Source organism: Bubalus bubalis, chromosome 22 (genome assembly GCF_019923935.1).
Source record: "Bubalus bubalis isolate 160015118507 breed Murrah chromosome 22, NDDB_SH_1, whole genome shotgun sequence".
Classification (NCBI taxonomy): Eukaryota; Metazoa; Chordata; class Mammalia; order Artiodactyla; family Bovidae; genus Bubalus; species Bubalus bubalis.
The window spans coordinates 19,918,667-19,945,746 of NC_059178.1; the positions used below are offsets into that span (position 1 = coordinate 19,918,667).

Consider the following 27,080-nt stretch of genomic DNA (forward strand, 5'->3'; position numbering starts at 1 on the left):
CTAATAGGTGTGAAGGTGGTAACCCACTGCAGTTCCAATCTGCATTTCCCTAAGGATTAGAAATGCTGAGCATCTTTCATGTGCTTATGGACTAATTTGTACATCTTCTGTGGCTGTGCCACGTGGCTTATGAAATCTCAGCTCCCCAACCAGGGACTGAACCTGTGCCCTGACAGTGGAAGCCTAAAATCCTAACCACTGGACTACAAGGGAACTCCCTTTACTCATTTTTTAATTGGGTTTCTTTTATTGTTATTGTTGTTGAGTTGACTAGTCACTATTTTAAACAACTCTCTCAGTTGGTATTAAGAAACCAAATGTCACAAATGAGTGTGGGATTTCTGGCCTCTCGATGGACACTGTCAACAAGGGGACAGTTTCAGTCATGGTTGGATAAAGGGAACAACTTTCTGTCTTGTGGACAGGATTTTTTTAAAAGTTCTGATTTGTGCTGTTAATTACCACTATCCTTGGCTTGAATATTGGACTTCCCCGGTGGCTCAGATGGTAAAGAATCTGCCTGCAATGCAGGAGACCCAGGTTCAAGGAAGGGAGTGGCAACTCACTCCAGTATTCTTGCCTGGAGAATTTCATGGACAAGAGAAGCCAGGTGGGAAGTCCATGGGATTACAAAGAGTCGGACAAGACTGAGCGACTTTCACTTTCACTTGGCTTGAATAAAACTCAAAAGACCTATAGGAACAACCGTGGGGAAGCAGAAATTAAGGCTGAGATACTGCCCCAGGTGTGAAATTTCTCTTTTCCAAGATGCTTTTCTTTTTTAAAAAATGTTTATTTATTTGGCTGGGTTGGGTCTTAGTCACGGTACTTGGGATCCTTCCTTGCAGCACAGGACTCTCTAGTTGCGGCAGGCAGGCTTAGCTGCTCTGTGGCGTGTACGATCTTAGTTTCCCAACCAGGGATCAAACATGTGTCCCCTGCATTGCAAGGTGGATTCTTAACCATTGGACTATCAGGGAAGTCCCCCAGATGCTTTACTTAAATAGCGGGCTTTTACGATGACTAAGGGGGAAGAGCATTTCAACATGAGGAGTGACCTGCAGCAAGAAATGGGTTGGGTGTCTGTAACTAAAGCCTTAGGCCCCACTCCCCACCCCTGGAGGCTGGCAGTCTGTCTGGCCAGGCCAGAGCAGTGCTCAGACCCCACTCATCCTGGTTACTGCCAGCCAGGAACTGAAACGGGTGCTGAGGGAAGAGGATTCAGCCGCACAAAGATGCTGCCCAGCAACCCCGTAGCTGTGATGCAGGCACCACGGAGGGGCCCAGCTGGAAGGACAATGGGAGAGGGCAAGAGAGGCTTGGCCGCTCCTCAGTCCTGTGTGTGGCTGCCGGATGCTTCCGGAGCAGAGTCGAGGGAACACTGCATCCTGGAGGTAGGATGGGGCATTGGGTGTGTCCCCTGGGGAACAACACTGCATTTCCTAGAAACGGTTTCCTAGGAGGTTTAGAGTCTGAGCTGTGAGCTCCCAAAGACCTTCCCTATAAATCACACAAGAGAGAATCCTGCCTCCGGCTTGCCGCTGCAGACACACTGTGCCCAGACGCAAAAGCCAGATAGAAAGATCCTTGAGAAGACGGCTGGCTCTTCAATACAGATGACTGTAGGGGAGGTTTCAGAAGGAACTCTGAATTAACGTTTACTTGGTTGTGTCTAGAGCATTTAAAGAGCTGAAGGCGACTCATCTTCACAGTCAAGTTTGCCATGAAGGCAGTGGACCCCACGTCTGACCTCTGCCCCGTCCTCTCCCCGTAGCTTGGCCAACACCCCGAACGCCAGGACTCCCCCTGGACTTCCCAACAGTTGACTTCCTGCACCCAGGAGCTCATGCCATCTTCCCAGCCTCCTGCCCTTTTAAGGGATGAAATGCTTACCGCGTGCATGGTCCCTGACAACAACAACTTCCTGGTCTGCTGACTCCCTGAATAAAGCAATCTTGCACTCAGGAATCAAGAAAAAAAAAGAAAACACGTTTCTACAGACACAGCGGAGGCCAGCAGCCATGAGGAGTGGCCGTTGTGTGATAACACATTTCTCGGCCCCAGGGTGTCCACCTGAGCAAGCCCTCTGGAGTCCAGAGCCCATCAGCTGATCCCATCACTGCTGGGCAGCACCCAGCCCCAGGGGCAGGGTCATGGTTCTTTACAGCAGCATCCTGAAGGTAAGCCGGCTTCTGACACTGTCTCAGTCTTGACTCCTTGAATCCCCCGTCCTCAACCACCTCTTCCAACTCCCATCACCTCCGCAAACCCCTCTCCTTTCCCTGCACTGGCAGAAAAGAGCAGGGACTTGGATTCCTCTGTGAGCTTCTGGATCCTTCTACCAGTGCACCTGTGACACTCACTCACGCCCCACCGAGAGTCACGCCAACCACAGGCCCAAGGAGAGACCCTTCCTGCCACAGACCCGCCTCCCGGAGCTGGGCAGAACACCTGCTGTCCATGGCCACGTGGTCCAAGGTCCCTGGGATGTCACAGATGTCACCGTAAACCTGTATTTCTCACATGCCCTGAAGAGCCTTGGAAAGACAAGCTCCCTCCAGACAAATGGCTGTTTAAGCCCAGAGGTCTGCAGAGAATGCAGGACAGAAAGCACATGGGAACCCCTGCTTCCTCCCAGGGTTTAGGCAGCCCCAAAACACGCTGCAGGGCTTCTTCCTTGCCAGGCAGCCCCGACATCACATTCCAGGCCAAATACCTCAGGCACGTGGCTGGGGAGAGTGGTCTGGTTTGCAGACACCTCTCTGATTTACGATGCTGTGGCCTCACCGGCCTAGGGTTTTGGAAAAAGCCCAATTCCGTTTGCTCGCAAGCTTGATCCTGAGGCCCTGGTGTTTCCAGAGACCCCGGCAATCTTTGCTCTAATCACTTTTGATTCTGCCGAGGAAAGAAGGCGCCTGGCTAACCCTCCGCGGCATAGGAATCCAGGCAGAGGGGAACGTGCCCTGAAGCTGAACTCGACTCAGGCCGAGCCTCTTCTTTCAGGGTTACTTTAGGGGGTCCTGTTTTTCTTTTTAATGAAAAGTAGCCAACTTCATCCGGAAGAATCCTCCCAGGAGGCTCACCTGAGTCTCTTCAAACATCGCGTATTTGCCGAGGGCTCTGAACCTCACAGCAAAGTTGTATAAAGCTAAGAAAAACAAGCTGATTTAAATTTTCTATTTTTACACGGTGTCCCATTTCCAGAGGGGCTGAAACGAGTGGTTTTAAACTCAATTTAGCATTTAAGCTAATTTTCAGCCAGGTCTCTAAGGACTGGCGATTAGAGGAGGTGAAGGGTTCAGATGGGGGGCGGCTGGGCCTGTGGTCTGTCCGGAAGCACCCCCAGCCCCTCCTTTCCCAGGCGGTGGGAGGGCGGGCCTGCGGGAGCCGGTGGGCAGGCAGCACCTAGGACCCTGGAGAGGCCCCGGAGGCCGAGCCCATTGACCTGCTCTCCCGGCCCGCCTGGGGAGGGATAGCAACACTTCCTGACCACTCGCTAGCGGCAGGCCCAGACGCACACGCCAGGGACAACAGGAGAAGAACGGGCCTTTTCAGCTCCCCAAGCCACGGGGCTGGGCCGGCCTCCGCAGAGAGCACAGCCCAGGCCCTGGACACAGGCCCGCGTCCGCCCAGCCCCGCCACCACTTCATCTGTGGCCACCGCGCTCCTTCGAGCCTCGGAGTCCTGCCTTTTTAGAATTTGTTTTGAGTGTGGTAACAAGTTTGGATAGCGTAAGATCTCGGCACAAAGGTACAGAAACGTTCCCAGTGACAAACATCTGTCCCTGGCCGTACTGTCCCCTCCTCCTTGTTCTGACATTGCAGAAACACCAGGTCCCTGGTCAGCCTACCTTCTTCTTCTGTTGCTAGTTTTACACATGATATCACACTCTTCACACTGTTCAATACCTTCCTTTGAAACAAAACAAACAACAAAACTCAACAGTGCGTCCTGGGTAGGTTCTATGGTCCAAGGCTTTCTCCACCCTTAGCGTTTCTTTAACAAGGAGAGGGATCGTGGCCTGGGGTTTAAAGAGTTTACCTAAGCATCTGGGGAAACATTCCCCGCAGAGAAGGGAAGAGAAAACAGGAGAAGCCACCTTACAGCCTCGTCATCGCTGGGCAGCCCTCCTTGGACACCCTCCCTGCAGGAGCCACCTGCCCCAAGGGCTCCTTGCTGCAGGCCGGGTGGGCGGCCTCTCCCAATGCCTGACAGTGCTCTGCATGTCAACCCCATCAATTCTGCTTCTTTTACAGAAAAGATTTAATTCCAGAGGTCAGAAAAACACTGTCAAGCCTGCAGCTGGTGACCCCGGGAGGCCTGGACCCTGGGACTGGCTCCATCTCCAAGGTCCAACGTTGTCAGAAATCAAGGCCTTGACTTTTTAATGAAAATCCTAAGAAGATCAGCCTCATAGCTGCCACCCATGCTGATATGTCATGACTCACTTCCGAGATGTGTGTGCTCCAGGAGCTGGGGTGTGAGCCTGGCTCTCCCAAAGACGGCAGGGCTTGGTGAGGGAAGTCAGCCCAGTGGGCACAGGAATGGGGGTGCCTCTCTGGAGCCACCAGCTCAGGAGCAAGGATTTACCCTTTAACTTTGTTTTAAGAGCCGCAGAGCATTGAGAAGCGGCAGAGACAGAGGTGGGAAGAGAGAGCTGGGTGCAGGCATTCCCTGCTTTTCCAGGTGTAAGGAGAGTGCAGGAGATCAAAGAGCCCATGTGAGCATCCTCAGGTGACGAAGCAGGGCCTGGACCCCATGATGTGCACACACAGCCCCAGGTCAGGTCCAGGCTATCTGCGGCCTCTCCCGGGAAGGGGGCCTCCGTCTGGCCTCCCTCTCCTTCCTGGCCCCTGACCATCCTGCTCACTAGCATCCTCGCTGGACCATAAGCAGGAATAAAGGCTCTGCTCCCAGGCAATCCTCTAATAGGCTCAGCCAGGCTGGGTCGGGACTCGGGCTCCCGCGGAGTTTCCGGACGAGCTGCAGGCCATCCTCGCCAGTGACACACTCATTCCCAGAGACAATGTGAATGTCAGCTCGACTGGGCTCAGAGAACGCCAAGTGCACGTCTGCAAACCCCCTTCCCACAGTGTCTCAACACCAGGAGTCTGGAGAGGAGCCACAGTGTCTGGATGTGGCAGCCACCCGCAGAGGTCCTGCCACGTCCTTTCACTTCCCAGAAGCCGGGCCTGGGGCCCCTCCATCAGCTGTGGAGCAGGCAGAGCCCATGCCTGCCCTCTTTCTGTGAGGGCACCTAGGGTCCTAGGGGCAGGTGGGCCACCCTCTCCCCCATGACCCTGTCCCATCTTTGCTCCAGATAGCCCAGGAACTTGCAGGGCACAGCACACGGACCTGATCTGGGTCTGCTTGGAGCCCGAGGAGAGGATGTCCCCAAGACATGCACCCAGAGGAAGCAGCGTCTCCAGGCTGGCCTCCTAGCAGATGTCCCACATTCCTCACAAAGGTGATTTTCCCAACTTTCATGGAACAAGCTCGCAGTCACAGAAAGAAAACAACTGCGCTCTGGGGGGCAATACCGTGCGGTACCCTCACCAGCCATAAGCGCCCTCAGAGGGTAGAGAACAAACCGGATGAGAAACCAAGACAACATTGTAAAGCAAGAAAATGAAAGTTACTCAGTCGTGTCCGACTCTTGGAGACCCCATGGACTATACAGTCCATGGAATTCTCCAGGCCAGAATACTGGAGTGGGTAGCCATTCCTTCTCCAGGGGATCTTCCCAATCCAGGGATCGAACCCAGGTCTCCTGCATTGCAGGTGGATTCTTTACCAGCTGAGCCACCAGGGAAGCCCAATTCTCCCCCAGTTAAAAATAAATTTAAAAAGACAGAAAAATAAAAATCCAACAAATAAACTACCAACCAAAAGTCAGACAAGCCCTGGATTGGAGAGCTGCTGTTCTAAAGAGGATTCCAGAAAAGCTGGTCTGATGTGGGGGGCGGACGGGGAAGGGGTTCTCTGGCCCTCCCCCCAACATCCCAGGCCCCCTGCCTGCCTCCCCAGATTCTGTGGCGGAAACCATCCTGTTACTGCAGACACAGACTCCAAGCCTGCGGGAAGGAAGTGCCTGGTGAATCCAAGTGTAATTAGGGGGTTAGCATTCAAGATTTTCATTGTCCCCATCACATCCTCCCCAGCGTCACAGTGACTTAGGTCTCATTCAGTCCAACCGGGAGAGGGTGGAGTCTTGGGAAAGATCTGGGTTCAAGCTCTGACTCTGAAAGTCACTAACCAGTGACCCTGGGCAGGAGACCACCCCTCACACCTCAGCTGCTAGCTCTTCTGCTAAAAGGGTGGTCATGGAGGCCTCACAGGGTTGTTGTGGAGACAGAGCAGGAGGCTCTAAGGGTCCACAGCCCCCACCCCCATGCCCACCTCCAGGGCCAGGGGATCCTCACCTGGCTGCCCCTCTGTCTTCCCAGGTGCTAAGATCATAACCCCTCTCCATTTCCTGCAAGCTTTCCTCTCGGACTCATAGAAGAAGCTCCCAGAGGGTCAGGACAGAAAGAAGACTTAGAAATTTTCAAGGATGGCCACCAAGGCCCTTCTGAGCCACCAACCCAGGCCCATCACCCTCCTCAGATGGGAAAACCAGGCCCCAATACAGAGCTGGAGGTGAGCCCCCAGGTGCCCTGACCCAGGTCCGTGTCCCCCGGCCTGCGGCCCTCTGGTCCCATCACCCCTAGTGGTCCCTTTGTGACAGAGCCACCCCCAACATCTGGGGCACAGTGGGGCATCAGGGTTCCTTGGTGTTCTTCTGGGGCGGCTGGTAGCTGGAACCCCCAGTTCCCCCATGATGCAGCCCCCCACTCCCAACCCCCCACATCCAGGGCCAGCGGGGTACCTTGGCCTTCTGCAGCAGCAGCTGATAACTGGACCCGCCCAGCCCGTCGGTGTTGCGGAGACCCCTAGCTCCGCCCCCCACATCCAGCCCGGCTCCTTACCTTGGCGTTCTGCAGCGGCGGCTGATAACTGGACGGCCGATAGAACATCCTCTGGGCGGTGTCGGTGTGCACATCCCCGAGGAAGAGCTCCTCCACCAGGCGGTCCAGGCTGTGTGGCAGGTGCTGCTTCTCCACGCGCACCAGCTGCAGCTCGTGCATGGCGAAGTTCACGGCCCGGGTGCACTCGCGCCCGCCCTCCTCCTGCCACAGGTCGTAGGGCACGTCCTGCACCCAGGCACCCCCGGCAGGCACGAAGCCGGGGCACGTGTGGTTGACCAGCTGCCCCAGCCGCTCGGCCACCGCTTCTGAGTGGCACACGACCTGCACGCGGTGCAGCTGGTAGTCGGCCTCAGTGCCGCCGCGGATGATCCAGGAGGCCTGGCGCAGGCGGATCTTGCCGCGGACCACCAACGTGTAGGTGGGGCTGGTGCAGCGGTTGCCGCCATAGTAGAACTGGTAGGCCTTGAACGTGTTGTTGTGGTAGAATCGGTAGGACCTGGTGATGAACTCGGGGCCCGACCGCACCTCACAGCTGCGGGAAACCAGGGCAGACACCCAGTGAGCCCGGAGCCGCAAGAGGGGGGCATCACAGGGGCCCAACCCTCACCTCACAGCTCCGGAAACATGGAAGGATCCTGTGAGCACATTAAGCTGGGGAGGTCATCACAGGGGTCCGGCCCCATACCTCACAGCTGCGGTCAGTGGGCTGGCCAGAGAATCCGTCCACTCATCCCAGATCCTAGTCTTGGTGACATTGGGACGTTCCTCTCACCAGTCTTGGCCTTTAACCTGCTTGTGTCTATTATTTATATATAAACCTAGTAGGTATGGTAAATCTGGTTTAAGCCGTGTGTGGCTAAATCAAGCTGTGAAGCTGACATCCCAAAGGCCAGTGGTTCTCAAAATTACTGTTAGCTTACAAACTGGTGGATGGGCATTAGGGCTTCCCTGATGGCTCAGTGGGAAAGAACACCTGCAATGCAGGAGACGCAGGAGATATGGGATTGATCCATGGGTCAGGAAGAGGAGGAGGAAACAGCAACCCACTCCAGTATTCTTGCCTGGGAAATCCCATGGACCGGGGGCTACAGTCCATGGGTCACAAAGAGTCAGACAAAACTGAGCATTACTGGAAGTGGGTGCCATTGGCTGGGGAGAGACCTTCATCTACCAGCAGATGCTGAGTGGACATATGGCACCCAGTGGTCCTCTGAGCATCTGCCTCTGTGACAGAGGGAGAGGAAACCCATATTCCCCCCATCCCCCAGGGAGAGAGGAGTCCTTCCATGTAAGAGGCATTCATGTCTGCTGCCATGGTTTAGACAAGAGCACCACTGACTTCTCACACCTCATGTCACTTGAGAATCTGCTGATCCAGTTTTGAGTTCACATCCACTGGCTTCTCCATCAGCCCCCCAACTGACTCCCCTCACCCAGCCCTCAGCCATCTCCAGCTGGAACTAGTCTCCAGCTTTTTAATTGGTCGTCCCCAGGTTGAGACAGGCTGGGACCTAGGACCCTTGGCTGCAGTGCCTGCAGCTGGACACACCTCTCCTCCAGCAATGGACACACAGAAACTACGAGACTAAAAATAACTGTGTGCATGTGCAGTTGGGCAAATTATGGACAACAAGATACAGAAAGACCAAAAATCCCACTGCCTTCTGAAGAGCCGGGAGCAAAACCAGGGGACTGTGTGTACCCCCTGCACTCAACACCACTTAAGGGGTGGGCAGACCACCTAAGCCATCCCACCTGCCGAACCCTGAACAACATACCCCCTACCCTCATCCCATGTAAGGAACAAGCTCGCCCTTCCCTTGGGGGGTTGTTGTTATCCTTGTTAAGTCGCTAAGTCGTGTCTGACTCTTGTGACTCCATGGGGTGTAGCCCGCCAGGCTCCTCTGTCCATGGGATGTCCCAGGCAAGAGTACTGGGATGGGTTGCCATTTCCTCCTCCAGGGGATCTTCCCAACCCAGGGATCGAACCCGAGTGTCCTGCATTGGCCGGTGGATGCTTTACCACTGAGCCACCTGGGCAAGCAAGGCAACCTATTACTTCTTTTTGCTCCCCTCTGCAGCAGCAGGGGCCCCAGTAAAGCCTGGCCTGAATTTCTTGTCTGGCCTCTGATTGATTTCTATTGATTAAGGAGGCCAAGAACCCTACTATCCTGTCACTCTTTCGACCATCCCTTTGAGCCAGAGCATCCTTCAGTCACATTGCATCAGGCTGTTAGCAGGGCCCTTGCTGAAATCTCTTCAATGGCATCCCAGTTCTCTTACATTAAAAGCCAAACTCACAGAGACTTGGCCTGCAGGGGCCCTGGGAGCCGGTTTAGCCTCCTCCTTGGCCTGCTGGGGGCTGTCCCACCCCCGCCCCAGGCACAAGGGCTACCATGGTGCTTCTTCAGTCCAGCCTCTGCTTGCCCCCCAGCAAGAGCTCTTCCCAGTCTTGCATGGCCAAGGACATCTCAGCTCAAGTGTCCTCATCTTGGTAGCCCTTCCCACCCCAGCCTGTCCTAAAATAGGGGCCCTGATACTCTCCTGGAGCACCTGTTGTTTTTTTTCCCTCCTTATAACACTTCGTGTGTTTATTTGTGAAATTCCTGAAGATGTGTCTGTTTGACTCTCTGCTACACACACAAAATCTAGAACTGTGCTCAGGCGCAGTAAACGTTTGTGCACTTCAGAAATATTTGTTGAACAAAATGATAAATTATTTAAAAGTACACTGGGTTAAGATTGTCTGTGCCAATACTGATGAGGTTATTCTGAGAAACCCCATTTTTAGGGGAAAAAAAACCTTCTGGGTCTTCCTTGTCTTATTCACTTTTTCCTCTCTTCTCCAGATGCCTGTGAACCCTCCGAGGCACCTGGGCAGGGTCTACACAGAAGGCGTCAGATTTCACTATTCCTTAGCCTAGTTAGCCATGTGAATTTGCAACAATTTAATGGGCAGGGTGAAGACTACAGGTCTGCCTCTGGGCTATTTTTAAAAGCTCTAATGGAAGATAAACCAGAGCTCAAACCAGGATAAATCTCAGCTCCACAGCCTGGAAAAGAAGCCAAGAGCTGTGCCCTGGCTGGTCCAGGCAGTGTGGGTCCTTTTTAACGTACTCTCAGACTCTGAAGCTGGATATCAACTTACCAGAATACCGCTAGACTATTTAGACCATCAGAAGCTTGCACGTCATGTTTCAGGGTTGGTGAAACACAGACTCCTTGCTAATTTCACTTGCTAATGGTTTCTTTTCATACACGAGTGGTCCTCAGGTTCAGTAAACAAGGACGCTTTCACTCCCAGGTGGCTTCACAGTGGCACCGTATCCCCACTGCCCAGGCTAAGATTTCTGCAGGACCGAGCTCTGTTTCTTCATCAACCCAGGCTTCCAAGAGTCGCTTGGCTCTGAGTGAGAACTCAGACAACCCCAGGATCACTGTGGGTTCTAGAAAGTCTCTGTGTACCTGAGAAACCCTAAGAAGTGCACTTGCCGGGCCCTTGCGCCCGGCCGCTTACCCGGTGGACACCCAGTGGCCCTCGATGGCAGGTGGCATCTGCACGGTAATCCTGGCTCCATTGTGGAGGTGTTTGAGCATGTGATGACACTGGGATTCCTTGAAGGCCCGCCAGGCACTTTTCTCCAAGGACCTGGGATGGGTCCTGCTGTCCGGACGAAGGAGAGCAGAGCCCTCTCCCAGCCCTGAAACAGAAACGTGGAAGCAGGTGTCAGTGGAGCCCTAGAGACGTGAGACTGGCAGAGCAACTTCCCCGAGGCAGGGATGTCCCCCAGGTGGGAAACGCCGGGTCTGTGGCTGTTCCTGCTCTCCTGGAATTCACACGCCTCAGTGGGAAAGGGTATCAGGAGATCCTTGCCCAGCTGAGAATATGGGATCTGGGGAGACAATGAACGTGACTTCCATGATGTCACTTGATGAGTCCCTAGCAAAGCCGGAGCCCAAACCCAGTTTCCTGAACCAGCCAACAAGGCCACGCCTCTGGAAGCAGCTGTGCAGGGCTGCAGGGGAGAGAAGCCCGTGCCTCAGGGCCACCGAGGCTGGAGACAGGGCTGGAAGGATGGCAGGAAGGGAGGTCCGGGAGGTGGACAGGCCACACACAGCAGTGGCCTCAGCAAAAGGGTGAAAGGAGATGGTGGGAGAGGCCCATGGAGCTCAGGAGACACCCTGCCATAAGGGCTCCCTTCTGCTCGTGCTACCTCATGCATCTTGGGCTCATGGGTCTCCAAGTGGATACCCTCTAAAGGTGATGCCAGGCCGCCACTCACCTTCCAAGGGGGCAGGGGTGATTTCCCCCAGTGATCTTCCAAAGCTGCCACTCAAAGTTGGTGACAAACAAACATATGTTACAGGGTTTAAGAAGACTGAACACTTGTAAATGTTTTCCAGGGTAGAGGGGACCTAGGACAAACGTCTCTTTAGTACATGTGGACCAGGTTGGTCAAAATGTGCATACCACCGTGTGTTCAGGAAAAGGCAATGAAAACAGACGGAGCTGTCTTTCTGAAAGCCTGCTGTTCCTTCTGAGAGTCACTCCTGAAGTAACTCATGATCTGATGGGTCTTTATCGTGGACCCACTAGGTATTCAGCACTGTGTTAGCAAAAAACAAAACAAAACCAAAAAAACCACCATTAGACAAACATACAACAATAAAAGATGGGTGTTAACAAGACTGATTGTGGTAATCGTTTCATAATAACTGTTAAATGCTATGTCACCACCAAATCTGTTCGGCCAAACCATGTAAATCACACCCAACTTAGAGTGTGTGTATGTGTATGTGCTCAGTTATGTACAACTCTTTGTGACTCCATGGACTGTAGCCCACCAGGCTCCTCTGTCCATGGGATTCTCCAGGCAAAAATACGGGAGTGGGTTGCCATGCCCTCCTCCAGGGGATCTCCCCAACCCAGGGATCGACCCCATGTCTCTTACGTCTCCTGCATCGGCAGGGGGCTCTTTACCAGTAGAGCCACCTGGTAATGCGGTGACACTAAGACTCAGAAATCTGCATCAGGTGGTGCAGACACCAACGCTTAGGGCTGTTAAGTAAGGAGCCCTTTCCTGTGGCCTTGAACTCCATCCCAGTGAAGGCCCTTCTGCTGTAGTGATGGTCCTGGGTACTCCATTCCCGACCCTCCCCAGAGAGGAGAAGGAAACAGGCAGGACACAAGCCTGCTAACCTGGCTATTTCCCTTTGCAAAGCCAGCCTGTTTTCAAAACACAGGCACTTTGATTAGCCCCTCTGCCAGCCCCACAGTGAGGCCCCTTCAGTAGGAAGGCTGTGGCTCTGAGCAGGAAAGTCTGGAAAAGTCAGGGGCAACCTGTTAGCAATCCTACATGGACGTCCACCCTCACTATCTTCTGGTGGGGTATCTATCCCAATTCCAGGGTTCCAGTCCCCATTTGTCTGGCACCTGTGTGGACCTCTCTCAGTTGGTTCTGAACTTGAGGCTGGAGGGGGGTGCCTCCACCAGCCCCAAGAGCCGTGATCATCCTGACAATAGGAAGCACTTCCTGAGTCTCCCGGTGGGAATGAAACGAAGAAATAATACAGTATAACTTGCCATCTGTTGAGTAGTCAATTGTGTGAGCAATTGTTATGTGGCTAAAAATAATAGACTTTAATTCAAGTCTTCAAGTCACGAGACACTGGGAACTGGGGAAGATTCTCTTTTAAATGTGACACTCAGCATTCAGTCAAGATGCCATGCTCTCAGATCAACCAAGCCAAGCTCTGTTCTAAAACTGATTTATATAAACCCCTTTACACTCTGCAAATGTGTCCCCGTAAAGCTAAGGAAAGCTAGAAGGGAGTGGATATGGGAGAAATGCCAGAGCTGGGCTACTTGGGTTTGAAACCGGATCAGCCACTTAACAGATTTCATCAAACCCAAGACTTCAGTGATTGTTAAGATGCATCATTATTTTATTACCAGTGACAAAAAGCACTTGCATTTAAACAGTGACACAGGCCTTGGCAGCAGTGCCCAGACACCCTCAGAGTACGGCCTCTGACTGCTTCATCTCTGCAGTGAGATCCGGCCTTCAGCTGCAAAGCTTCACTCGGGACAGTAATGGCTCTGCTCTACAAGGCTCTCAACAACAAAGCTCAAACACAGCCTCGTCTTTTCGTGGGCATCTTCCCTTCCACATAACTGTTTCTCAGTGAGGAAACATGTAAGGGCAGCTACTTCCCACCCTCACTCTGAGATAAACACTTGACCCACTGATGTCACGGGACACCCCCAGCTCTCTTACTGGGCTGCCTGATTTCCACCCTGGTTTTGTTCTTGGCACTGAGAGTGGATTTCCCTGGTGGCTCAGATGGTAAAGCGTCTGCCTGCAATGTGGGAGACCCAGGTTCAATCCCTGGGTCAGGAAGATCCCCTGGAGAAGGAAATGGCAACCCACTCCACTACTCATGCCTGGAAAATTCCATGGATGGAGAAGCCTGGTGGGCTACAGTCCATGGGGTCGCAAAGAGTTGGATCAACTGAGCGACTTCACTTTCACTTACTTTCACTTTTGTTTTCAGCACTGAGAGTAGAATTTACAAGTGAATTCTAACACCTGGCTCAAACTTTCACTCTATTTTCAGGACCAAGCTATTGGCAACTATGCCACAGATGGAGAGTAACAAGAGCGCACAGAGAGGAAGTGAGGTGAGGACAGTACGGGCAGCTGGGTCCAGGCTCACGCAGGTGAAGACCCACGTTCCCAGCATGACTGCCACCCACAGGCTCACGGCTGGAAGATGCACACCCACTGTAAAGACCTTATTTATGAAAAGACATCAGTCCTACAACCGATGAAACACACAACGGCACCATGACCACAAACCCATCACTCGGCCCCACAAGCTCCCGTGCGCGCACCTGTAAGGAGGAGGTGGCAGCACTGCAGGGTCCTGGACTCAGTCTCAGGACTCGCCAAGAGCGTTTCCTTTAGCACATGGTTCACGGTTCTTATTAGATGTTAGCTGCTATTATTTTGGAGAAGGCAATGGCACCCCACTCCAGTACTCTTGCCTGGAAAATCCCATGGACGGAGGAGCCTGGTGGGCTGCCGTCCATGGGGTCGCTAGGAGTCAGACATGACTGAGCGACTTCACTTTCACTTTCATGCATTGGAGAAGGAAATGGCAACCCACTCCAGTGTTCTTGCCTGGAGAATCCCAGGGACAGGGGAGCCTGCTGGGCTGCCGTCTCTGGGGTCGCACAGAGTCAGACACGACTGAAGCGACTTAGCAGCAGCAGCTATTATTTTAGGGCTTCCCCAGTGGCTCAGTGGTAAAGAATCCACCTGCAATTCAGGGGCCTCAGGAAACGTGGGTTTGATCCCTGGGTCATGAAGATCCCTTGAAGGAGGGCATGGTAACCCACTCCAGTATTCTTGCCTGGAGAATACCAAGGATGCTGGTGGGCTACAGTCCGTGGAGTTGCCAAGAGTTGGACAAGGCTGAAATGACTTGGCATGCACACATGCTTTTATTTCAAATGATGATCAGGCTCTTGGAGGCCCTGAGAAAGCCCTTCCTAACAAGACGGCTACCATAATGGAGAGAGTCCCCCTGAGCCTGGTGCACTCTGAGCTCTGCATGGACAGAGTGCCCAGAGGTCTGGGCTCCCAGCAGCTGACTCACTGGTGACCCAGATGGACAGGAGCATGGGGGCCCGAGGCCGGTGACAAGCGCTACTCACCGTAACAAGTGCCCATGTGCTGCCCCTCTGTGCAGCGCAGGAGCTGGAAGCACAAAGAAGAATGAAGCTGAGTTTTTCCAACATGGAGACTCTCAAGGTCTCACTGGGCTGGATGTCTGAGGACCAGTGTGGATGGTGGCCAGGTCTGGAGAGGAGGTAGGTTCGGGGTGGGGGAAGAGGGCATGGTACTCAGGACCTGTGTGGTTGTGCGGGAGGCGGGCGCCACCCAAGGAGGGTGCCCACAGGCAGCTTTATAACAAGGGAAGGAAGAAAGAAAATCCCCAAACTACCAATTGCACATCATTAGAGAGCAGGCAGAGTCAGACATGACTGGAGCAACTTAGCAGCAGTAGCAGCAGAGAGCAGGCAAAGGGCTTCTAGAGACCAGTCTCCATCTTGCTGCTGCTCCTGTTGGACAACGAGCCACATCAGGGCCCAGGCGAGGTGTTGCCCAGGAGGCCAGCAGGACTGAGGACTCAATAGACAACCCCTCCCTGGGATACAGGGCTACCCACCAGGTGGGGATGAATCTCTAGGGTGGGAAATGGGACTGGAATTTATTCTCTTTTTATCTTTTTCCTTCGAAGTACCCATCAACTTGATGGTTCTTAGGAAGCAAAACTGAAGGGGTCAAGTGGGAGTAGGCAGGAGAAGCTGTCTCTAAGGGTCAGCTCTGGATGGGGTTGCCAACACTCACCCAGCTTGCCTGGTGTGAGTCGTGGACACCTGCCCCATGTGAAAGTGAAAAGTGTTAGTCGGTTGTGTCCAACTCTGCGACTCCATGGACTGTAGCCCATTGGGCTCCTCTGTCGATGGGATTCTCCAGGCAAGAATACTGGAGTGTCACAGTGAAGAAACAGACATAGAGAACTGACTTATGGGGAGAGGGGTGGAGAAGGTGAGATGTATGAGGAGAGTAACATGGAAACTTACATTACCACTTGTAAAATAGATGGCCAATGGGAATTTGCTGAATGTCTCAGGAAACTCAAACAGGGGCTCTGTATCAACCTAGAGGGGCGGGATGGGGCAGGAGATGGGAGGGAGGTTCAAGAGGGAGGAGATATATGTATACCTATGGCTGATTCATGTTGCAGTTTGACAGAAAACAACAAAATTCTGTAAAGCAATTATCCTTCAATTAAAAAAAAAAGAATACATAAGTGAGTAGCCATTTCCTTCTCCAGGGGATCTTCCCAACGCAGGGATCAAACCCAGGTCTCCTGCATTGCAGGTGGATTCTTTAGCATCTGAGCCAGGCTCCGACTAATATTCAATCAACGGCTGGGAGTGAAAAGGCCACATGAGGCACCTAGTTCAGCTGTAGGGGAGGCCATGTGGACCCCACTCCCCGCAACTCCTTACACCCCAGGACTCCCTTCCCAGGATCAGCCATCGGGTACCCTCCAAGACCAGTCTTAGACTTCTGGCCAACCCAGGGTCCCATTTTCTCACATTGCCAGGACTGTGTCAGCTCCAAATCTGGGACTGAAACTAGCAACTCATTCATTCACACCATCAGAAAGGCTCTGGAGGGCCAGGCATTCACTCTGTAGGCACATCCTACAGTTGGGGAAGAAACCAGACCCCAGGGCTTATGGAGGGGCTCGTGAGGGGGAGTAGGCTCTGAGTTCAGCCTTGGGGGGGTTCCTGGAGGGGCTGCTGTGTCCTGAAGACAGTGGACGTGGTCCAGGCAGTTTGCAGCCCACGCCCAACACAAGGAGGAAGGATGGAGAGGCCTCATGGAAGAGAGACCCTGGTGTGGCCAAGGACGGAGCCCTGTGTATGTCATCTTGAGCATGGAGTGGGCTGGACCAGGGAAGAGGAACCCAAAGCTTTTAAGCAAACTAACACAGGATAAGGATTCCATTTGGGAAAGACTGCTTTTCCCTTTTTTGGAGGGATGAGCAGCAGGAGGATCAATTATGAAGCTTCTGTCATGGCTCAGTGTATCATTTTTGCCTGAATATGTGAGAAAGATGAGCGAAGGGACTTGCTTTCAACAAGCAGTAAATCTTCTCTGTGGTTCTAGAGAGGCATGGACCATCTCTGGCATGTGGTAGGGAGAGGTCTCACCAAGAAGATATTTAAAAAGGAAAGGAGGGAGGGAAAGACAGAGGAAACCAGGAGTATTACTAACCAGCACTAAGTCTGGAAACAAACTCTTGCAAAATACTTAAGGGTCCACTTTCACCCGTCTTCAACAGCTTAAATCGACATCCAACTCCAAGGCGGCGTCTGTGATAACAGTTACTACCTGAGTGTACTTATTACTTATAATAGTAAATGTCTTATCATGCATAATAACTTTAAAACCCTCCATTTGATTAGATTATCGGTATAATCAGAAGTGCATTGGCTAATCACCGTATCTGCTGTGCTGTGTGTTGTCCTGTGCTAAGTCGCTTCAGCCGTGTCCAACTATTTGGGACCTTATGGACTGTAGCTCGCCAGGCTCCTCTGTCCATGGGACTTCCCAGACAAGAATGCTGGGAGTGGGTTGCCACTCCCTCCTCTACGGGATCTTCCCAACCCAATTTGAACCTGAGTCTCTTAAGTCTCCTGTACTGGCAGGTGGGTTCTTTACCACTAGCACCACCTGGGAAGCCCCGTCGCCATATTTGGTTGCTGACAATTCTGCCATTGAACACTGAGTGCAGTTGACATGACGGTCTTTCAGGTTCTTAAGGCGGTGCACAGTGAGGTCACCGTTAGGAATAGCAGTGCCTGTGGGCGGTGCTCTGGATGCAGCAGTCATGGGTGAGCAGGTGACAGTCCTATTTAGGCCATGAGAGGGTCCCCCTCTCTGTGTTTCTCACATGAGTGAGGAAACACACATGTATGATACACACACAAATAACATCAAGGTTTTGGTGAACTAAGGAGTCTAGATGTATTGGTCAGTTGAGAAGACTCACTCATCGGGTCTCATTCGTTAAGTTTTGTTGCAAATGACTACAAGGAAAAGAGCATCTCAAAGGTTAAACAGCACCAGCACGGGTAGAAAGGGGCTGTTTCTAGGCTTCAAGGTGACTCTGGCCAGTCATCGAACAGGTGCCTTTGTGCCCCAGTACAAATTAAAAATTAGAGGAATGGGAATGATAACTACCATCTGCAAAATACTTGAAGATTCACTTGACTCACATATTATCTCGTTTCTCAAATATCAGGCACATGAACAGAAAGGAGCAGAGGAAAACCAGTCTTCAAGGTCAAGGGTGTTAGGAAGAGCCAGGCCCTGATACAGCCACACCCAGCCGGCCCAGTCAGTGGTGCTCTGATGAAGCGGCTATCAGTGTGACTTCACTACAGAACAGTCTCTGACATCTGAGGTCTCAGGCCTGGGCCCAGATCAAATGGTTATGACAAAGGGGTAGCTTCTTCCAAGTACAGGACCCTGGAAGGAGACTGTTCTCTTGCTGAAAACAAACTAATTCCTCAAGGCTCAGGGGACAACTTCATAGATGACCTCTTGCAGAGAACTACATGAGTTCCTAGGGCTCTGGAGGGTGTGTTCACATGCCTGGATGTGTGCGTGCATGTGTGTTCCTGCATGTGTGTGTGCAAGAGAAACTCATTCCCACAGGCAAAATCACTCACAGCAGAAGTCCTAAATGACTCCAGAATGAACTTTACTTCTACCATGATTGAGAGTCTACTGTTCAGACAGTGAAAACTCCCAGAGATAGCAAATAAAAGACCAGATTTCCCCAAACGAGAGGAGACACAGGATTAACCATTTACCCAGGGATTTGTGCCCTAAGTTCAAGGCCCATGGGGCCAGGTGACTATTTACAGCCTCCAGGTCACCAGGCTCTGCTCACAGTAAGCACCCCTGAACACTGGCTTCAACAAGGACAAATGCAGTATTTCTCCATCACCCACGCTGATCCCTGAACCCATGCTGTTCTTGAAGAGTGAGCCAGGCCATGGACAGGATCAGACAGAAGGTGAAGGGCGGGTGTAGGGGGCGGACAGAGTAGTGACTCAGAGCCAACCTTCCCCTCAGCAGGTGGCTGCAGGCCTACTGGGTGCAAGGTTGTATTATATGAGGCCGGCCCCGTCACTGACACATGAAGGGAAACTTGGGGGAGAGATATGGTGTGTGGCCACATCCCCAAGTTCTCAGTAACATTTAAAAAATCTGAGTCCCCTCGATATACCCTGCAGCTTCTGACCTGCCCATCTAGACTGAGGACCCAACACTCCAAACCACCATCCATACTATAAAGTGAGAAATCAGTTGGGAAGGAAACACTTCCAGGCACACTTGGACACCTGGGACTGAACTCAACTCTGAGCTGGGTAGTCACTGCAAAGGTGCTTTAATGCTTAAAAAAATTATATCAAAACAGCCAAGTAAGTATAACATCAAGACATGCACAATGGTGGTTTTGGAGGGTGGCAGGTTTCTGAAAGACCCGTCCCCCCTCACCATGCACCTTGTATCCTGGATGCAACGTGACCTGCATCCCTCTTGCACAAGAGCGAGGATGCCTCTCTGGGTGGAGCATTGTGATGCAGACAAATCCATGGAGAGACGATGGGACAACAGGGGACATGCAAGTGATCATTCCACCAAGACATCGCCTAGCCCATGAAGGGGGCCCTCGAGACGGTGAGTGGGCTGTGAGGTCGGCAGGCTGCTCCACCGCCCACACGGCTGCCATGTTTTGGAACAAAAGCTGGAGTTCACTCCAGACGGGCACCTACACTCACCATGCTCTTGTTTTTATTTCCATGTCTCTGGAGATCAAAGCTGAGAGAGTTGCTTTTGCCAGTCTTTAAACTTTCTTATCTGAAAGCATTTTCCCTTTATGAGAAACACAATAAAGTCAAGATTTCAAATTCCTGCTTTCATTTAACTTCAGATGAAAACGAGGTAATTCTCTAAGTCGTTTTCTTCTAAGGCCTCGGTGTCCGGGCCAGACGCTGGGGTTGAACCACAGATGGCAGTCCTGCCCGCTGGGCCTGGAGCTGACGGCTGCCACCACAGACTGCTCGCCAGAGTCATGTGTGTGTGTGAGGTGTGTGTGACTATGTATATGGTGTGTGTCTGTGCGTATGTTGTGTGCATGAGGTGTGTTGTGTGTGCATGTGTGGTGTGTGTGTGCATGTGTGGTGTGTGTGTGTGCATGATGTGTGTGTGTGGTGTTTGGGCACTGTGTGTATGCACCTGGGGTCTTCACAGTATGTATGTATGTGGTGCATATATGGTATGTGTGTGGTACCTATGTGTATGGTGTGTGTGTGGTATGTATGTGTTTGTGTATAGTGTGTGTATATGTGCATGGTGCACATGTGGTGTATGCATGGTATGTGTTTGAACGTGTCTGTGGCACGTGTGTAGATGTGTATGGTATATGTGTGTGTGGTGTGTGTGTACATGGTGTATGTATGGTGTGTGTGTGTGGTGTATGCTGTGTGTATACATGCTATGTATATGTGCATGGTGTGTTCATGGTGTGTGTGTCTATATGCATGGTGTGTGACAGTGTATGTGGTGTGTGTATATATGTTATAGTATGTATATGTGATATGTGTGTGTGTATGTGTATGGTGTGTGTGTGTGTGGCGTGTGTATATGTGGTGTATGTATGGTGTGTGTACGTACATGTGTATGGTGTGTGTACGTGGCATGTGTGTGTGTTATGGTGTGAGTGTATATGTTATGGGGTGTGTGTGTGTGTGTGTATGGTGTGTCTATGTGCACGGTGTGTGAGTGTATGGAGTGTGGGACTCCCAGAAGGGAGAAACACTGCAGTCAGGGCAGCGCGCCAACCTCCCGGCTCTGGGCTCTCCATAAGCTCTCCCCTTCCCCAGGTGTTCTCAGGAATCTTCAGGAAGGGACTGCCCCTCCTCCCAGCCTTGTCCCCAGCCAGCAAGGACACAGGCACCAGGAGGCCCTGGTAGACAGATCTGGTGACGGAATGGCTGAAGGAAGGAGGCTAGAAAACCCTTCGAGAACAGGAGACCCTCAGTCACTGCAGGGTGACTTCACATCCTTTCTCTGACCTAGGTTCCTCTGATTACACGATTTTCCAAAATAATTTTATTCCCAAAGTGAGAAGAACTAAACGTCAATGTCAGGACACACAATGTCAGGACACAGCAGGCGCTCCTCCTGGGATGGTGACAGACTCTCCTGAGCTTTTCCCCAGGATCACTTCCACCCCACACAGGGGCTCCTAAAGACACTCACGCCACGTAAGCTTCCAGCAGATGCTCACAATCACCAACATACCTTTTCACATTTCTAGTCCCAAATGTTTTATCAGGCTGTCATCAGTCTGTCCCTTAACGATGTGCATTTGCACAGCCCTGTCTCCCACTGATGTTGAGCTCTTTACTCACTTAGGGAGAAAAAGAAGGAACACAGCTACAATGAGTCAGCTCAGCCACATGCTTGAGGCCGGTCGGTTTCTTCCACAAAAGAATATTTACAATCTGCCTACGACCCTTGCTCCCTGCTATGAGCAGCTGAGTCCTATTTCTTTTCAAGATTATATTTTATGACTAAGGGGGAAAAGGTATAGGAAAGGCAATGTATTTTTGGTCACAAGAACTGCCTTCAGTAAAAATCATATTTCAAAGATTCTATTTTACCCTATTGCAATGTTTCCTTGCATTCTGTTGGTTAAACAATCTTTTGGTAATCCACACAGTTTTGGTTGGGTTTTTTTTTTCAACTTTAAGAGACTACACTGGAGTGAAACAGAATAGCTCAAAAGTGTCTTCCCATTTCAGAAAAGTCAATGAATGCTACAAAGTAAACGGTGTTGAGGAGAAGACCATCTCCCCAACATCGGCTCCAAAACTTCCTCCCAAACGTTTTGTTTCCATCAGCAGAGAGAATCAGCACTCGGGGCACGTGACAGCACCACTTATTCTGAAACGCCTCGTGTTAATCTGTGTTCTGGAGCCGGATGACTTTTGTGACTTTTTATCGAAGCAAAGAAAACAGCAACAAGGGACATCCCTCAGCTGCAGACCCTCATGACATTCAACCAGCTTTATTTGGACTAAGAAATGCAATTGTTCTCAGGAGGTGAAGGAGGGGAGAGTAAAACTGACATGCATGCTTTCACATCATCACATTTTGAATTTGGGTCTCTCACCACATTTACAGTTTAAAAAAAAAAAAAAGCTAAAATAAACAAAAGGCTCCTGTCTTGCCAGACCCTAATTTACTCACCAATAGGATCTAGGGGTGATTTATGACTTGCCTGAGTTGAAATAAAAGTAACCCCCAAACTGAACAAAGATCAGATGCCAAACACAATAGTTTCTCCAGCGTCTTCACCTGGAATCTTCCTGAAGGTCTTGTGCACTCTGTAATCTTATTAATGAGACTTGGTGGAACAAATAATCTATAAATGATGTCAGGAACTAAATTAATTAAAGTTGGCCCCAAGTACATGCATCACCATAGAAAATATGTTTTAATCTACTAATTGCTACCATATTAATAAATAAACAAATGGCATCCTAAGGTTGTTTTTGCTATTCGGTCACTCAGTCATGTCCAGCTCTTTGTGACCCCATGGACTGCAGCACACTAGGCTTCCCTGTCTTCCACTATCTCCCAGAGTTTGCTCAAACTCGTATCCATTGAGTCAGTGATGCTATCTAATCTTCTCATCCTCTGCCACCCCCTTCTTCTCTTGCCTTCAATATTTCCTAGCATCAGGATCTTTTCCAATACCAGCAGACATATCATTAAGCCATTCTAAAAGAGTGCAGGCAATTTTATTCAGACTGATGACTTCTCTTAAGATAAATGATCAAGCTCCATCTGTTACTACAGAATCTTTAAATACTTGCAAGACCCCTAACTACAGAGTAGGACACACTCTGAAGCCACTCCCTTGGGTTAGATGGACTAATGCTCATATTTTGTTAAAAGTACTTCAAGTAAGTAAAAACAGGTCAGAAAAGGGGGAAAGGAAGAATACTCAGTTCTTTCCTGGTGCTCTACACTACCCTAAGGCATCGTACCAAGCAAGCCTCTCTCAGATCACAGAGATTTATACCCAGAAGTACTACTCCCTCACTTTCTCTTCTGTGCTGGAGCCCCCACGAGCGCAGCTGGTCTGTGGGCAACATCAGTGTGCATAATTTTGCCACAGGAGGTTCACTTTGAAATGGGATGACTTTTTGTAGGATTATCCTCGTCATCCCCTTAAACTTGGCAAACCTTGTTTTTTTATCTTACATCCTTTCATCATATGTATGCCTGCACACACATGCACACATGTGCACACGTGCACAGCGGCTGGCCCCACTGGCTTATGCCCCTTTCCTGACTCCCTCCCAGCACACTGTGGGTCTGGGTAAACCCCGACCCCACAGAGTTCAGGCTGACTTCAGCTGGAGTCCAGAGATCTGGGGCTAGATTCGAGCCACACTGAGGCTGCACTTGGGCTCCCCTTACCCCTTGGTACTATCGCAGCTTGCACTGTGGTGCAGGAAGTGTGGTTTCAACTTCCATCCCTCGAAACAAGGAGGAAAACTTCAGGACGGGTTGGCCTAGGCTGCGTCTCTGAGGATGGCTTTTGTAGTCCAAAAGGCAAATGGCCTTGTGCAAAAAAAAAAAAAATTCTGTTCATGCCAATTTCAAATACTTTTTTCACTTTAAAGGCATTCACCCATATGCCCATTTTCTTTCAACTACGATGAGAGGTTTTTTAGGGGACACTCTCCCCTTCATCCTCTCTCTCTGCCTCTCGTTTCTGGTGTGGGTGGCAGCTGCCGTTTGATCTGCCCGTGGGCTCTGATTTGTTTCATGTTTCAGCCAAAGATGAAGACTGCTCTGTAATTCCAAGCAGATGGGCCGAGGAGCGCAACCCTGTAATTACACCTTCTCTCTTTCTCTGGCCCTCGAACTGCGAGTCTTCCAACCTGACTTTTAAAGTCTGGGATCACTGGGGTTCTGGGTACGTACACCTTGGCCGTCCAGCAGGTCTGGCCCAGCCCAACTGGTTCACAGGGCCCTTGGAACTGTGCTGCCCACGCCGCCCGCCTGAGCAGGATGACAGAGAAAACAGTCGCTCAGGGATCCCAGGGTGCTACCCCTCCCTCTCCTAGATGGTCTGAAGGGTCACTGCCTGACCACCTTCTGAAGCTGCATCAGAAACCTAGAGGCTGCGAGGGCGCTGACCTGCTGATCTGACGTGCAGAGGTCATGGTGGGTGTGGAGACAGGAGAGCTCTGCTCTTGGTGGACACTCTACTAAAGGGCCAGGCGTTCACCTGTAGGGAAAGCTGACCCAGGACATCTGGATCATCACACGTGCTTGCCACCACCCAGCCCCACAAGTCCGCCTTCCCATCCTGGAGCAATGCTGTCTTACTTTCTTTAGTGCAATTTCTGGAGTACTTGTAAAGCCTGCTGCTCTCTAGCTGGGGGTTTACTGGGACCGCTGAGAACATGTGACACACGAAGCAGAAACAAAACCCACGAGAGCAGGAGGGAAGCAAGCTCAGGTCCTGGAGAACTGAGGGGACTAGTTTTAATTACTGCCCCTCTGCTGCTGCGAGGACCCCACTCCCTGAAAGTGCCTCCAGAGAACCTACCGGTCCACCTGGGACAGACCCCTGCCCAGCCCCCTGAGACACTCGTTCTCCGAGGGGCGCGCAAGAACACCCGCGCTGCTTTCGCCCTGAAATGATCACAGTCCTCTGCACGGTTCCCCCCAAAGCCTGGAGCTCAGCGCGAGCCCCCTGCGCTCTGACACTCTGTGAAGGGCGCACAGCCTGCGGGTCCTTGACGGCCTGTAGTCCGAAGCCCTGCGAAGTGGACACAAGTGTCGTGGGACCTGGACGGAAAGTCTGAGCGCGCGCCCTTCCAGAGAGAGCGCGGCCGACGCCCGGGAACGCGAGCCTCTTCCAGGGCGCCCAGAATGGGGCTGTGCCTTGCCGCGGGGTCACCTCGGTTCTAGGGAGTCCCCGCGGGGACACTCTCGGCTGCCGTCCCCCCCCCACCCCCACCCCCGGACTCACCGTGAAGCAAGAGGGCCGGGAACAGGGATGTGAGCAGGAGGCGGCGCACACAGGACATCTCCGGGCCTCCTCCGGGACCGGCCGCGCGCGCCGCACCGCCAGCCGTCCGGGGACCCAGCTCCCCGGGACCCGCCCGCAGTCCGGGCGGCGCGGCCCGGCGGCGCGGGGACAGGGCCAGGCACGCTTCAGGCGGCCGCCGCGCGCCCCATGCCCGGCCTGGCCCCTCCGCTCCCGGCCTCCCGCCCCGCGCCTGGCCCTGAGCGCCCGGCCGCCCCGCGCCCGCCCGGCCGCCGCCGCCGCTCCGAGCTGCACTGGCCGCTGCTGCTGTGCCTCTTCATATTTCCAGGGCGCCGCCGCGGGAAGAGGCAAGGCGGGGCCTGGAGGGGGCGGGGCGGGAACGGGGCGGAGCCGGGGCGGGCCTGAAAAGGGCCAGGGGCGGGGCGGAGCGGGGGCGGGGCGATTGGAAGGGGCTGGATGGGCGGGGCCTGGAGGGCGGGGCGAGAACGGGGCGGGGCCTGGACGGGGCGGGGTGATTGCCGGGGGCGGGGCTGAGTGGGGCGGGGCTGAGTGGGGCGGGGCGATAGAGTAGGGCCTAGGAGGGCCGGGGAGCCTCCCGACCCCTTGGGGGAATAGAAGGGCGCTGGGGTCCGCCGGCCTTGCTCTGCCCCATCGCCGCCCCTTCGCTCCCTTCCTCTCCCCTGTCCCTCCGGCTCTCCCCCCATCGTCTCCCTCCTCTTATCCCGCGGCCCTGCCGCGCCCCTCCTCTCAAACTTCATCCCCTCTCTTCCCCCAGGCCCGCCCCACTTCCCTCCTCCTCGACTCCCACTCTAGGACAGGTTCTCCTGCGAGGGTTTCACAGGTCTAGGCCCAGGACCCCCTCCCGAAAGGGGGAACACATGTTCCTCCCCGTCCCTGCCCTCCCCACTCCGGGCAGCTCTGGACCGGTGTCTTCCCTCCTCTCACCGGGGAGGATTCCCCACTTGTGCAAGTGTGGGGACAAAGAGTGGGGCGCTGCAAGGCCGGGGTCTCCAGTGGATTCGAAGAGAGTTCCGCGTTCCAAGCTTGGGGTGTTCGTGCGACTGAGGGAGAGGAGAGGAGAGGTGGCAGGGGGGAGAAAAGGCTCCTCCCACCCCGGTGAGGATGCTGAGAGCCTCCCCCCCGGGGGGTTCACGAGCAGGCGCGGGGAGGGATGCAGACCCCTCTTCCAGTCTCCTTCCAGGAGACGAGGACTTGTGGGGACAGGGGGAAATTTTCAGGGTCACACTCTCTGTTGGTCTCCCCCTATCTCCCCTGCCTCCCGGCCCAAAGCTTGGTTCTGTTTAAGGTCTGTGGGTCTTGGGAGTTTGTTCATTTTTTCCTGGGCTTTAAAGATACAAAGGCAGGGACAGCCAGAGCTGCTTTTGGTCAAGGTGGCTGCCTTGCTTGCCGACTTGGGGGCTCACTCTGGTGGGCCTGGAGTTCTCTCTTCTGAGCTCCTCCAAGGCTTCCGGGCGCTCAGGAGGAGGTTTGTCAGTAAAGGAGGCTGAATCTCACCTCACACTGGCTGAGGAAAAGCAGGGACCACATGGAATCGGGAGGACATTCTGGACTCTGCTGGTGTTTTTCATAAATAAAACACTTAGAAGGAGTGACTTCCATGAGTTTTCTGCCCCTTTGAACAAAGTAGCATCAATAATTCAACTCTTTGTGTTATAGACTCTCAGCACTAGTTGAACTTCAGCATCTTTGTAAAACTTGGTAAAACAGATGAGGGCACGTGTGACAATTTCCTTTTTTTTTTCCTGAGAAAGCCACAGGTCTTTTGATGTGATGGTGCTGATACTGTTTGATGTACTTTAATTTTTATCACCATCACTATCACGTTTCATCTTTAGTTTGAGGAATCATATCATGTACCACCTGCCTACCTCACAAGGATGTGGTGAGGGTTATGTGCCTATGTTTGCAAATCTGGAGGATGAAAGACACTCATGTGTGAAAGAAGGGACAGTTGTGTCATAAAACCCTGGAGCAGGAACATAGCTGAGTTGAGCTTGCATTGCAGCATCTCTCTCTGGACCAACTCTTCTCCATCCCTTGCTTGTGTCTGTTTCTAGGTTTGGGCAGTCAATTATGACCTGTGGGATTTGAATGTTGCCCATGTGTCAGTCGGGTTTAAAGCAGGAACTTGATTTCCTTGTGAATGTTGGCCAGTTGGGAATGATATAAACAGTGTATTTGACTGCTTAAACAGGACTTAGCCTTGTCACCAACAACACACACTGGGAGGTGTCTAGCTTCTTTATGCCTTTTGTCATTGGATGCCTTTTAGTCTATCAGGAAATATTTGAAGCAAGTAAATGACACGAGAGAGTGTTAGGATGGTGTGTTTATGTACAAGCAACTGGTCAT

At 52.5% G+C, this 27,080-nt stretch overlaps 1 protein-coding gene across 1 annotated transcript in view; it reads right to left on the reverse strand.

The window, feature by feature from the left end:
• The window catches only part of APCDD1 (APC down-regulated 1), a 33,316-nt gene extending 8,311 nt beyond the window's left edge, over positions 1–25,005 (reverse strand). The window contains exons 1-3 of the mRNA XM_006066257.4: positions 24,690–25,005; positions 10,486–10,669; positions 6,969–7,500 (exon numbers count right to left, since the gene is read on the reverse strand). Of these exons, the coding sequence (XP_006066319.2) occupies positions 6,969–7,500; positions 10,486–10,669; positions 24,690–24,747 (774 nt within the window). The 5' untranslated portion in view covers positions 24,748–25,005. The remainder of the gene's footprint in view (positions 1–6,968; positions 7,501–10,485; positions 10,670–24,689) is intronic.
• Between the last annotated feature and the right edge of the window lie 2,075 nt (positions 25,006–27,080).